Below are 12,033 nucleotides of genomic sequence, written 5' to 3' on the forward strand. Positions count from 1 at the left end.
TTCCCAAACGCATCTAACAATGAAGCAGAATACGAAGCTCTCATACACGGGATGAAGATGGCGAAAGCTTGGCGCAACCCGATTAAAAATCTTTGGCGACTCACAATTGGTAGCTCATCAGGTTATGAACCAATGTGATGCAGTCAATGACAACATGGTGGCATACAAGGAAGTGTACAACGAGCTTGAGAAGCTGTTTGATGGATGCGAAGTAAATCACATCAGTAGGCTGAGCAACGATGAAGCCAATGTTCTCGCAAACATCGGGTCGTAGTGCCTCGCAATTCCGCCAGGCGTGTTTTGGGAAGAGATAGCTAAGAGATCCACAAAGCCAAAGAAGGTGCCGAAGAAGGAGAAGGAGGAGAAAACTTTGGCGCCTCTCAAAGAAGCTACAGACGAAGAAGAGGACCAGGAGCTGGTGATGATGGTGGAAGTCCCATGGATGCAAGCGTACATATCGTATATCCTAAAGAAAGAAATACCCGAAGATCCAGTTGAAGCAAGGCGAGTCATTCGACGATCCAAAGCCTTTACAGTGATCAAAGGAGAGTTATACAAGCGAAGTATTTCGGGCGTGCTGCAAAGGTGCGTTACACCCGAAGAAGGAAGGATAATCTTAAAGGACGTACACGAGGGCATATGTGGTCACCACGCGAGCAGTCGAGCTATTGCGGCCAAGGTTTTTCGGGCTGGATTTTACTGGTTGACAGCAATCGAGGATGCAAAAGAGATAGTACGAACCTGCGACGCGTGCCAGAGATTCGCCGCAAAACCCCACTCTCCGGCAGCAGAGCTGATGCCAATACCATTGTCTTGGCCCTTTGCCCAATAGGGACTCGATATGGTGGGAAAATTACACAAGGCTTCGCCAGGAGGATACGAGTACATGTTGGTTGCTGTCGATAAATTTACCAAGTGGATAGAAGCAAAGCCGATAAATTCACCAGATGCAGCATCAACAATAAAATTCGTGAAGGGCATCGTTTTTCGATTTGGAGTACCTCACAGCATCGTCACAGACAATGGTAGTAACTTTACGTCCAAGGAGTTCAAGGCATACTGTGCAGAAGTAGGCATCAAATTGCACTTCGCGTCAGTTGGGCACCCGCAAACCAACGGTCAAGTCGAGAAAGTCAATGGTATCATCTGCAACGGTATTAAAAAGCGCCTTCTAGGACCGCTTGAAAATGCTCGACATACCTGGCCAGAAGAATTGCCAAGTGTCTTGTGGAGTATTCGAACAACACCAAACACGGCGACACAAGAAACTCCGTTCTTCTTAGTCCATGGAGCTGAGGCAGTACTACCGATCGAAATAGAGCACGACTCCCCAAGAGTCACAGAGTATGATGAAGAAATCTCAAGAAGAGCTTTGGAAAACGATGTAGATGCACTCGACGAAGCTCGAGATGAAGTACTTTCACGGGTTACCAAGTACCAGCAAGACCTAAAAAACTACCACAGTCGACGATTACGACCAAGATCTTTTCAAGTCGGAGATTTAGTACTACGGCTCAACCAGCAAAGTACTGAAAAACTTGAGTCACCATGGCTTGGCCCTTACATCGTCACCGAAGTAATTGAAGGAGGAGCATACAGGATCAAGGACAAGAAGACAGGGGTTCCCGAGAAAAACCCCTGGAACGTGGCGCAGCTCAGGCGGTTCTACGCTTAGAGCCGAAATATAGTCCTCCTTTGTAAAAATACAATGTACTGAAACGCCCGCGAGTTTTCAGATGCACTCTTTTCCTTTTCAGGGCACCGAGTGGGGCTGGAAAGGTTTTTAATGAGGCGGGCTCGCGGTGCTGCAATATAATAAAAGATAGTGATGATATACATCTTTTTTCTTCGACAGGCTCGGGGGCTCATAACCCACGACAGCAAAATACATATATTCTCGCAAAACAGTAAATTCTTCGAGATGACAAAATAGTATAAGCTCCAGCCAAAGGCTCGGGGGCTTCGCAATATAGATTACACTTTACAATATAGACAACTTCATCAATACAAAGAATTCGACAAAAAATATAGACATAACTTTTCGCAATATAGTACAACTCAGTCAAGGCCTAATATACTATCTATGGATAAACCTTTGTTATTTGCAGCAGTTGTCTTGTGCTCAGCATAGCTCCCCTTGAAGAAGAATTCAGAATCCATCCGAAGAAGTTCATCCATCATCGCTTCGGCCACAGGAGTCACCATGTCATTGATTTCGTCGACGTTATTCTTTCGTCGCGATTTTTTGGCCAGGCAGTTAGAGACAATCTTCGTCAGATCTAATTTTGGATGGCAAATATGTATCATGATCATGGCGAATCTTGCTCCAACAGTCAACTGAGCTCGTACAAAGTTATGAATACGAGGGGCATCTCGAAACTTTTCCATCAATCCAAGAAGAGTATCGGGAGCTTCATCTCGAGGGAACATAGTCTTGTAAACAAGGGTCAAGGTTCTCGTGCAGAAGTTAAGGAATTCGCGAACCTGACAGGCGCGGTCTTCGAACCTGACAATCTGTTGGGTCCGCTCGGGAGTGGCCCAGAACAGACAGCCATGGTTAAGAGAAAGGTTAACGAGGAGGTTCGTTCTTACATTCACCCTTTCATCTTCAGCAGCAGCGTCGAGAACAGAACCTATTAAGCGAAAGAACAAGAAATTCAAAAAAAAGGGGGTACAGCAAAAGACAGAAGAAGTTCTGGGTTGAAAAAGCATACCTAACATATCCACACTAGCTTCAGTCATTAGCTCGAACATACTATTTTCTCGAGTAGTTGCTTTTTCAGCTTCCGAAATAGCAGCTTCCTTGGCAGTTATGGCTTCTTTAGTTTGTTGAAGGGCAATTTTCTCTCTTTCGGATGCTTTGCGGGATTGCTCCATCATCGCAAGAGTTTGCTTTTTCATGGACTAAAGTTGTTGGCGAAGTTCTTGTAAATCTTGCGAGGAGTGTTTACTTGAAGAACCTTCGATAAGGTCATCATCTACAAGTGTCTTCTTCGAGAAGGAGGAAGCAGGAAAAGTATCGACATGATGAGGATTTGCGGAGTAGTTATCAAATATCAACTGGAAAAGAAAATTTCAGTATCAATGATCATGCAAAATAGAATTCCATTGATCTTCGGGAAATTTACACAGATATTACAGAAGGAGTCTTCAAAAGAATTACTACGACAGTTGTCGCCAAAGCTACTGTGACGACAACATCAAAAGAAACAGTAAAAATAAAAATAGAAAAAGATAGGGCATTCTACTCCGGCTTCGACGAGCTAGGAGCAGGAGTAGGCTTGCATCCAAGATAGGCAAGGATCTTCTTTGAGTTGGGCTTTGAAGCCCTGATCAGCGATTGCCACTTCGTGGTCTCCATCTCCTGCGTGTCGCCAACTTTGGTCCAGTCGATGTTTTGCTGGTTGTCAGCAACCAGAGCAATGGTGCTTTCCACGGCTACCTTCATATTTTCTTGGCGAAGCTTAAGTCCAAGATCTTCTGGGGGATTGAAGCACTTGGCAAGAGCAAGGAAGGTCGCGGGTTCCTTTTTCTTCGGGAAGAAGTAAGGGTACAGCCGCGACAATCCTTCCCTAGCCACAGTAAGACCTTCGCGTGCTTCGTCTCCGTGAAACTCCAGGAAAGCAAGTGCGTCAAGAAGAGGATCATTGTCGGGATCTTCAAGTTCATATTCTTGAGATGTTTTCCCTGTCGAGGCAGAAATTTATTGATCAACCAACGAGTAAAGAAAAGCAAGTCCAAAGAATGCAAAATAGTTTGGGTACTCACTGACAAAGCGACGGCTTTGCGATTCCAGGCGTTTAGTAATCACGTCTTCACGAGCAGATTGTGTGGCTATATGCTCGCTCAACGAAGTCTCGGCATCGTGAAGCCTCTTCGGAAGTTCTTCGACACCAGCAGCGTCTGCCTTGGCCTTGTCAGCATCTGCCCTAGCCTTACTAGCATCTGATTCGGCCTTCTTACGAGCCTCCTCACTTTGCTCTAATTTTTGAGCAAGTGTGTCGGCACGTTTGTTGGCCTCTGCAAGTTTTTCTGCCAAAATAGTCAAATATAGTCAAAATCACGACAAGAAAGGAGTAAGAAGTCATGGGTAAAGAGAAGCAGAAAGTCATTACCTTCAGCTTTGCTAGCATACTCGCGATACCCAACGAATTGGGCACCGAAGCGGATGAATTCCTTAATCAAAGGCTGTTAAAGAAAGATAGAGAAAGAAAAAGCGTCAGTATGGGCAAAAGTGCGATAGCACAAAACGAAAAGAAGCAAACAATGAAAACGTCGATAGCATCAGAAAGTATTCAAGGACTTACATCATCCAAAAGAGGAGTCGAGGAGCTACCCAATTGTAAGGTAGGCTCTGTGATTGATTCAACCCTTGCCCTTTTTGGTGAAGGGACGAGGGGGCTTGCAGGAGGAGTAGGTGCGTCGGTGTTTTGTTGAGGAGGCGAAGATTCTTCTCCTTCAACTTTCACTTCAGAAACAACTAAAGTATGCGACGTACTTGTTCGAGCAGTCGCATCAATAGCTGGCGTTTCTTCCTCGTCACCACTACGATTAGATGGCGACAGTATAAGAAGCAAGATAGACAAAAATCTTCAAGAGGCAAAACAGTAAGAAATAAGGGATGACTTACGAACTGACGAGGGCGTCAAGGTATGGATCGAAAGCTGCCTTCCGATTTGAAGGAGCAGCTTCTTCGGCTTTGGAGGTGCCGGAATCTTCGACGTCTCTCCTCTTCCTCTTGTTCTTTGGAGAAACAGCAGGAGGAGGAGAGTGTGCCGATGTGGTAGCCTCGGAGTCAGCCTCCTTTTCAGAGGATCCCGCAGATTTTCGAGAACCTGCGGCTTCACTCTCAGGGCAAGGAGCACCCTGGTTGTCATCAGTGACAACGGCTCGTTCTTCGACTTCTCCACCTTCAGGAAGGGGAGGAAGAGAGACAAGATCTGGATGGTTCTATAAAAACAAAGGAGGATGTCAATAAAAGAGTTATGCAAAGGATGTCAAACAAAAATGAGCAAGTCGACAAAGGTTACCTTGGGAAGCGCATTGGTGGCGCTATATGGTTTTACGCGACAAGAAGATGGGACAGCATCTTTCTTGCTGAGGGAGGAGATTTTCCGGACAAGTTTTTCTAAATCCTTGACCGACAAATCCACCGACAGCCGATCCACATCATTGTCGCCAGCATACTTCTAGAGGGGATTTTTGCGAGCCTGCAGAGGCTGCACTCTGATTCTAAGGAAATATGTCGTGATTTGGATACCCGATAGTTCTTTGCCGCGGGTGCTTTGAAGCTCGTGGATGCGGGTCATCAGTGCCTCTGTCGCCGTTTTTTCTTCGTCGGTAGCCTCTGCATCCCAGGAGCGGCGACGATAGATTTTCTCGGCACCATCAAAAGGAGGAATGTTGTCTTCAACACACCCATGATTCTCCTCGTGGATGTACAGCCATTTTTTGCGCCACCCTTGAACTGAGTCAGGGAATTTGACATCGAAGTATTCGACATCAGGGCGAACGCAAATACAACACCACCTATGTTATAGGCGACATTGGCAGAGCCATTGCGGCGACACAAAAAGATGCGTTTCCACAACGCCCAGTTAGGCTGGACGCCGAGGAAGGATTCGCAAAGAGTGATGAAGATGGAAATATGGAGGATGGAGTTGGGAGTGAGATGATGAAGTTGCAATCCGTAAACGAAAAGCAACCCCCGAAGAAAATTGTGAATGGGGCCAGAAAGGCCACGGATGAGATGATCGACGAAACTAACCCGATACTCCATTGGAGGGGTTGGGTAGCTCTCTTCGCTGGGGAAGCATAGCGCCTTTGGCTTCTTGCTGATCCCCAGTTTCTTCAGCAGGTTGATATCTTGAGCAGAGATTTTGGATCTCTCCCACTCAGCGCTCCCCAGATCTGCGGAAGCCATCTTCGATTCCGGTGTGCTGTGCCTGATCAATCTGCGCGGTGGCATCAACAATGGCGCAGGAGTACAGCTTGAGAGTAGTTGAGCTCGAGGAACTATGGGGCGCAAGAGGAGATTTTTGCAAGAGGAGAACAGAGGAGCGGCGCAAGCGAAAGTGCGGAAGGAAGAAGACGAAGCCCTTAAATAGAGGTGCGGCGAATCGGCGCACCGTTAGATGGAAAAAGTGTGAGGCAGATGGTGTACACATGGAGCAAGGGTAAAAAAGTAATTTCTCCCTACAGGCGTTACAGTGCGTGCGCCAGGAAAAGCGGAGGACGTGTGTCCCCCACTTGCACGACGTGTCAATACGATGCGTAACTTGGGCCCGCAAGGCAGCGAGAGAGAACTTCTCGCGATTTCCAGGAACAGCGGTCGTGGCTATCGTCAGCAATGATTTCACTTTAGCAAGAGACAATTTCGACTTAACAGCTTCATAAAAAAGGCGACAGCAAAAGATATTGGAGAGCCTTTGATCAAATACAAGTTTTTGATCAAATGCTCGGGGGCTACTTTGGAAAAAAATGGAAAATTCGAGAAAGACAAAATAGAAATGGTGTGAGCCTATGATCAAATACAAATATTTGCTCATAGCCTCGGGGGCTACTCCCATCGGGAGCGCTGTTCGCGCACCCGAGAGATTTGAAAAATTTCGAGAGAGAAATAAAATGTGGCGACATAAGGCGTGGAGCCTACACCCAAGCACAAGTCCTTGGCTGTAGCCTCGGGGGCTACTCCCATCGGGAACGCTGTTCGCGTACCCGATGAAATTACAAACAAGAAAGATAGAAAAACAAGAGAGTATATTTTGAGTTATAAGTAAACTCTACATATACTCCCATTGGGAGAACAATATAAGTCATCCGTTGACTCAATAAAATGTGCCATTCCAACAGCCGAATAAGCACTCGACAATATATTCTCAAAACGCCAAAGTTGCGAACAATTTCTGAATGCCGCAAAACTTTGCGAAGGTAAGACCGCAGATCCCTTCTGTGTGGCGTGGCGCCGTCTCTGACGTCGGTTTGCTACTTTTATCTGTATCAACGGATACGAAGAAAAATCCTAACGGACGTGTTAGGTACCCGATAAATATGACTGGGACTCGACAGAATGGTAAGACCTTAAGCGGCACCTGTTGAAGTTTACACCAGTATCCCGAGATCATGTCCAGGGACGTGATCTTGAAGTAGGTTTTTGCGGATTGCCACTAGAGCAGCTAACTAGTACCTGATCCGTCAGATGAACTAGCCCCAACTACCATTATCCCTGTACAATATAGAAATTCATATGCAAAGAAATATGGAGAAAGTCAAAGCTATCGAGTAAATATAACGGTGGAGATTTTCCCTGACTCTACGATTCAAGCAAAATCTCGGGGGCTACTGACATAGGCATCCCCAATGGGCCTGCCGAAGATAGTACCCGGGGTTTACTGAAGGCCCACGACTCGAAGAATAAGAAGAATCGGAAGCCCAAGTTGTTATTAAGGAAAGCTAGAGTTGTATTAGGAGATAATATTTGTAATCTTGCGGGATGAGTTGGAAACCCTCCCGGACTCTGTAACTTGTACAATACGAATCCCTCGACTCCACCTCCTATATAAGGGGGAGTCGAGGGACAAAGAAAGCATCGAATCATTGTCTTACAAACCCTAGTTTTCACATCGTCGAGTACTTTTCGGCTGAAACCTTCGAGATCTACTTGCCCTCTACTTCTAACTAAACCCTAGTCTACAACCCGTAGGCATTGACAAGTTAATCCCTTGTCAGTCATATCTATATATTTGTCTGGGAAAATGTGGCAATTGAGCATGCTCAACTATAAACAAATCTTTGGAACCCTTGCCAGTGTCATATTTATTCCGATGTTTCGGAAAATGTGGCGGGCTCAACAGATAGATCAATCTGAGGAGAAAAACAGAACTACTCCATGTCGTGGGCGTGCGTGGCCGCTATCCCGACATCTGCCGGCCTCCACCGGCCAGGTTGGAGGAGGAAGATGGACCGTGGTTCCCAGTTATGGCGGCGGTGTGGGGGCCGTCCGTTCCGGCTTTCATGGTGGTGGTACTAGGGTTCTTCTTTCGCGGAGATGAAGACGTTCTGAATGCCGGTCTTTCTTCATCTAGCCGGAGTGATGAGTTCCGGAAGGCTCCAATAGCGAATGGAACAGTGCATCTTTTGCCTGGAGTTCACAGGTTCGGGTGGTATTCCGGTCGCACGCACCCATGCTTTTATTCCGACCGTTTGGTTCCGGAGGGAGCGGCATGAAGCCATGTTCGGTGTTGACATTAAGAGACTTTTTGTCCATGGTGAAGTCATAGAATATCATGAAGACGGGATTGGAGGATTAGATAAACAAAGTCCAAGTCTTCGCGATGTTGAGGAACTTGCTTGGTGTTCCGAGTTTCGCAGCAGTGGTACGAAAGTGAGGTCGGCAGCACAGGTGAAGTTCAGATTCCTACCTTTTAGGGTGAAAACCCAAGGTCTAGCATTAACTGGTTGTGCCTGGCAATGACCTTGTTGGAGACATTGTTTTGAGAGCGGGGACTATCTTCAGGGTGAAAACCTAAGATTTTTGATCAGGCGACAACGGCGATGGTGCACTATTTTCTTCTTGGAGGCATCGCTTTTGGAGAGTCTGTATTTCAGGTATTGTCTTGGTGGTATATGTATTGTTGTTGCTAGACCTGGGATACTGTGGCGGAACTTTTATTTCTTAGTTTTCTTTTCTCTTTTTCGGTTGTGTGCATCCATACTGCCATTAGGGTGTTGCGTTGCTGGGTGTAATTGGTATCTTTTGATATTAATATATTCCCTTTATCAAAAAATTGATCCACTCATTCCAATTAATGTAGCCGGATGAATATTTCTCAAGTAAATGGACTAAAATGTATATTTTGAAGTTCATTGACTAATGTGCCCTTTACTTTAGTTTATCATACTCTGCGGTACTTACATATAAGGTCATCTCCGATCCAAACAGACAGAATGCGCCTGTTTCAGTCCGCACGGCCGAAACATGAGGCCCAACAACAACCCAAAAATGGACCGCCCCGTCGATATTGTTCGTTTGGCCCTAGTGCGTCACCTCGGGCAGCAATTTCAAAAGTGAGGCCAGTTTACAGTTTGAAATTGTTGTCATATTGCTTAGCACTTTAGGGCTCCAATCACGGATGAGATCATTGTTGGAAACCGGTTACAACGCCGGGGTCTTCCCTCTCCACCGGTCTGCCCTTTCTGTGACTAGGAGCCATAGACGGTACAACATCTGCTCCTTGGCTATGTGGTTTCCCGTGAGATCTTATCTTGGACACTCCGGTGTTGGGGCAAGGTGAACTGGCTCCCGGCAAGTGATTCGGACCTCGTGGAGTGGGGGACATCCCGCTCATGTCCTATGGCACATAAGCGGAACTTATGGACAACAATCATTCTGGTGTTCTAGTGCATTTCAAGGCATCTAAACAACGTGGTCTTTAATGGAATGGTGGCGTCTCAGGAAAAATATCAACGAGGAATTCGGCAGATGGCGTCTCATGAAGCTTTTATGTAGTATTGTTTTTTGCTTTTCCGGAGTCGAGGGAGATATCATCGCAGTATGGAGAGTAGACTTGAGGAGCTCCCACCTCCCGTTGGAAGGAAAAAAAAATCCTTTCTTAGAACCCTTCTATATGATCAATACACTTATCCGTGGTGTATTCTCGAAAAAATATTGTTTAGCACCCTGTTAACGTGTTCCAACATCTAATATCCATGATTCTGTGCTATATTTTTTGTTGTTAAAATGCTTTTTAATGGTTTATAGTTAGGCCATGATGTTCAATTTATATCATGTTTAATAACTCTAGTATAATCTGGTTGACCAATTTCCCAATCATGAGTAATTTTCTGACTGATGTTTTTGTTCAATAATGTCAAACATCGGCCAGTGTCATAACAACCCTTGCCCTTCTGTATAAGCATGCTACTATTTTTCTCCTGAGATAGATCAATCTGTTGATCCTTGTTTCCCAGAGCAAAGGGTAGATATATATGAACTGTGGTATCATCATATTATTATGAAAATTGAACTACATGCTACATTTTCTTTAAAAAAATTGTGGAGAAATATCAAGATTTTATTCCTCAATAATAGGATTACAGTCAGCCAACAACAGCTCGGAAGTACAAACTGGTATATGACGCACCCAACAATTGGTGCTTCCTCCAGTTTTATCCTACGTTGGCTAGACAATGGGCAATCCTGATATGGTCGCCCTCGATCTTCACGTTGACATTATCTCGGAGCTTCAACAGATGTTTGATTTCATCAGTAAGGTGACCATAAGAAGATCTATTCTTCTTGGTACACTTCATTGCAGTGATGGCTTGGGCACAATCAGTTTGAATAAGTACAGGTAGTTCAAACCACTGATGTGCAAGGGCCAATCCCTCCATGATCGCACTAATCTCGGATTCTAGTGCGTCATTGCAGTTTCATAACACTCTTTGTGCTGCAAAAATGACCTCCCCATTTGTGTCTCTAAGAACCATGCCAGTACCACCCTTCCCTTCGTCATATGAAAATTGAACTACATGCACATTTTCTTTAATTTGTTCGCTGTGTTATTTATGTCCATGGGGAGTGTATAGTCTGATGGGATTAGGGATGAAAACACCTGGCCGTGGCATTTTCTTGTGAATTTGATGAATGCATGATTGTAATGTGAGAACCTGCAGGCAGCTAAACATCCACAGTTCACTGAACTTTTCCACTGAGACATGCATGGACACATTCACCTAAGAGCAATGAGTTTTCAAGGCCAGGCCCGGTATTAATCAGACGAAAAGCAGTCCATTAGCACATCACATATACTGTATTTAGCACCACAATATTTTTTTGCCATGTGAAATTAAAGGAGTACCATGTATTGTGAATGAATCCATATCCGTCCAATTATTTTAATTTCGCTGAGGAGCGGTAATATGTAACTACTGCTCCTAATTAGGATGTAAAACCAACTTTGTTTGAAACCAATCTCTATCGGCTGTTTCCCGCGCTGGGTTTCCTTCCTATTTTGGCGCCTAATCAACCACCGGAGCCGCGTTGTCGGATCGGAGCAGCTACAAATACCACCACCGCCGCCGGCCACACCCACAACCCATTCATCCACCAATCGAGCTCTTCTTCTTCCGGCCATCACCTACCCACCTAGCTCTCCCGCCAAGCTTCCTCTGTTGCAAGCAAGCAACAATGGCCGGCGGCATGACGGTGCGTGATGTGTTGTACATGTACGACGTGGCAAGGCAGGCGTACGAGCGGTTCATGTCCATCAGCGGCAACCCGGAGCAGGCGCGGAACGCGATGGCGCTGCTGGTGTGGTTGGACCAGGGCACCGTCTCTGCCCTCCACCACGTGCCAAGCATCAGCCCCACCGCCGTCGCCACCGTTGCTGCCGAGGCCAACGGCATCCTCGAGTGCCTCCGCCACCAGGAGGCCATGCTCCCCGCCATCCCGCTCATCTCCGTGCTCTGCCAGGACGGCGACGTTGACCCGCGCTTCTTCGCCTCCCACCAGGACCTCGTGGTGAGGGGGGTGGCAGAGATCCTCGATGGCGTCGGCAAGCTGATCTTTGATGATCGTCTGCAAGTGTTGCTGAGGAGGTACCAGACAGGGCTGGTCGGAAACCCGCCAGAGCTGATGGCGCCATACTGCAGCAAGCCGGTGGCAGTGCCAGAGGACTGTCGCTCCATGTTCATCACCTTCTCCAAGGGTATGCCCCTCGACCGCGAAGAGATCTTCGAATACTTCAGGCAGTAAGTAGAGTACATCTATCTACTTGTCTTCGATAGATCATGCATGCATGTATAGATCAGATGTAAGTAATTGACTTGGCATGCAGGAAATGGGGTGACTGTGTTGTGAGGGTGCTGATGGAGAAGACTTCGGGTGGCAACGCGCCAATGTATGGCCGGATCATCTTCAAGAGTGAGGCCTTCGTGAATCTGGTGCTCAACGGACAAAGGCTCGTCAAAATCACCATCGGACACCGTCAGATCTGGCTCCGCAAGTACGTTCCGAGGCCGACCAACGTCTGA

At 46.4% G+C, this 12,033-nt stretch overlaps 1 protein-coding gene across 1 annotated transcript; it reads left to right on the top strand.

The window, feature by feature from the left end:
- Positions 1-11,188: 11,188 nt before the first annotated feature.
- LOC139837868 (uncharacterized) lies at positions 11,189-12,033 on the top strand. Its single transcript, XM_071827174.1, has 2 exons — positions 11,189-11,751; positions 11,838-12,033. Exons 1-2 carry the CDS (start codon positions 11,189-11,191, stop codon positions 12,031-12,033), a joined length of 759 nt encoding a protein of 252 aa, XP_071683275.1.

Source organism: Lolium perenne, chromosome 3 (genome assembly GCF_019359855.2).
Source record: "Lolium perenne isolate Kyuss_39 chromosome 3, Kyuss_2.0, whole genome shotgun sequence".
NCBI lineage: Eukaryota > Viridiplantae > Streptophyta > Magnoliopsida > Poales > Poaceae > Lolium > Lolium perenne.

Excerpts from the sequence above, each read along its gene's own strand:
- LOC139837868 (XM_071827174.1), top strand. The coding sequence starts at position 11,189 with ATGGCCGGCGGCATGACGGTGCGTGATGTGTTGTACATGTACGACGTG. Across the intron at positions 11,752-11,837 it reads ATCTTCGAATACTTCAGGCA|GAAATGGGGTGACTGTGTTG; the intron begins GTAAGTAGAGTA and ends CTTGGCATGCAG.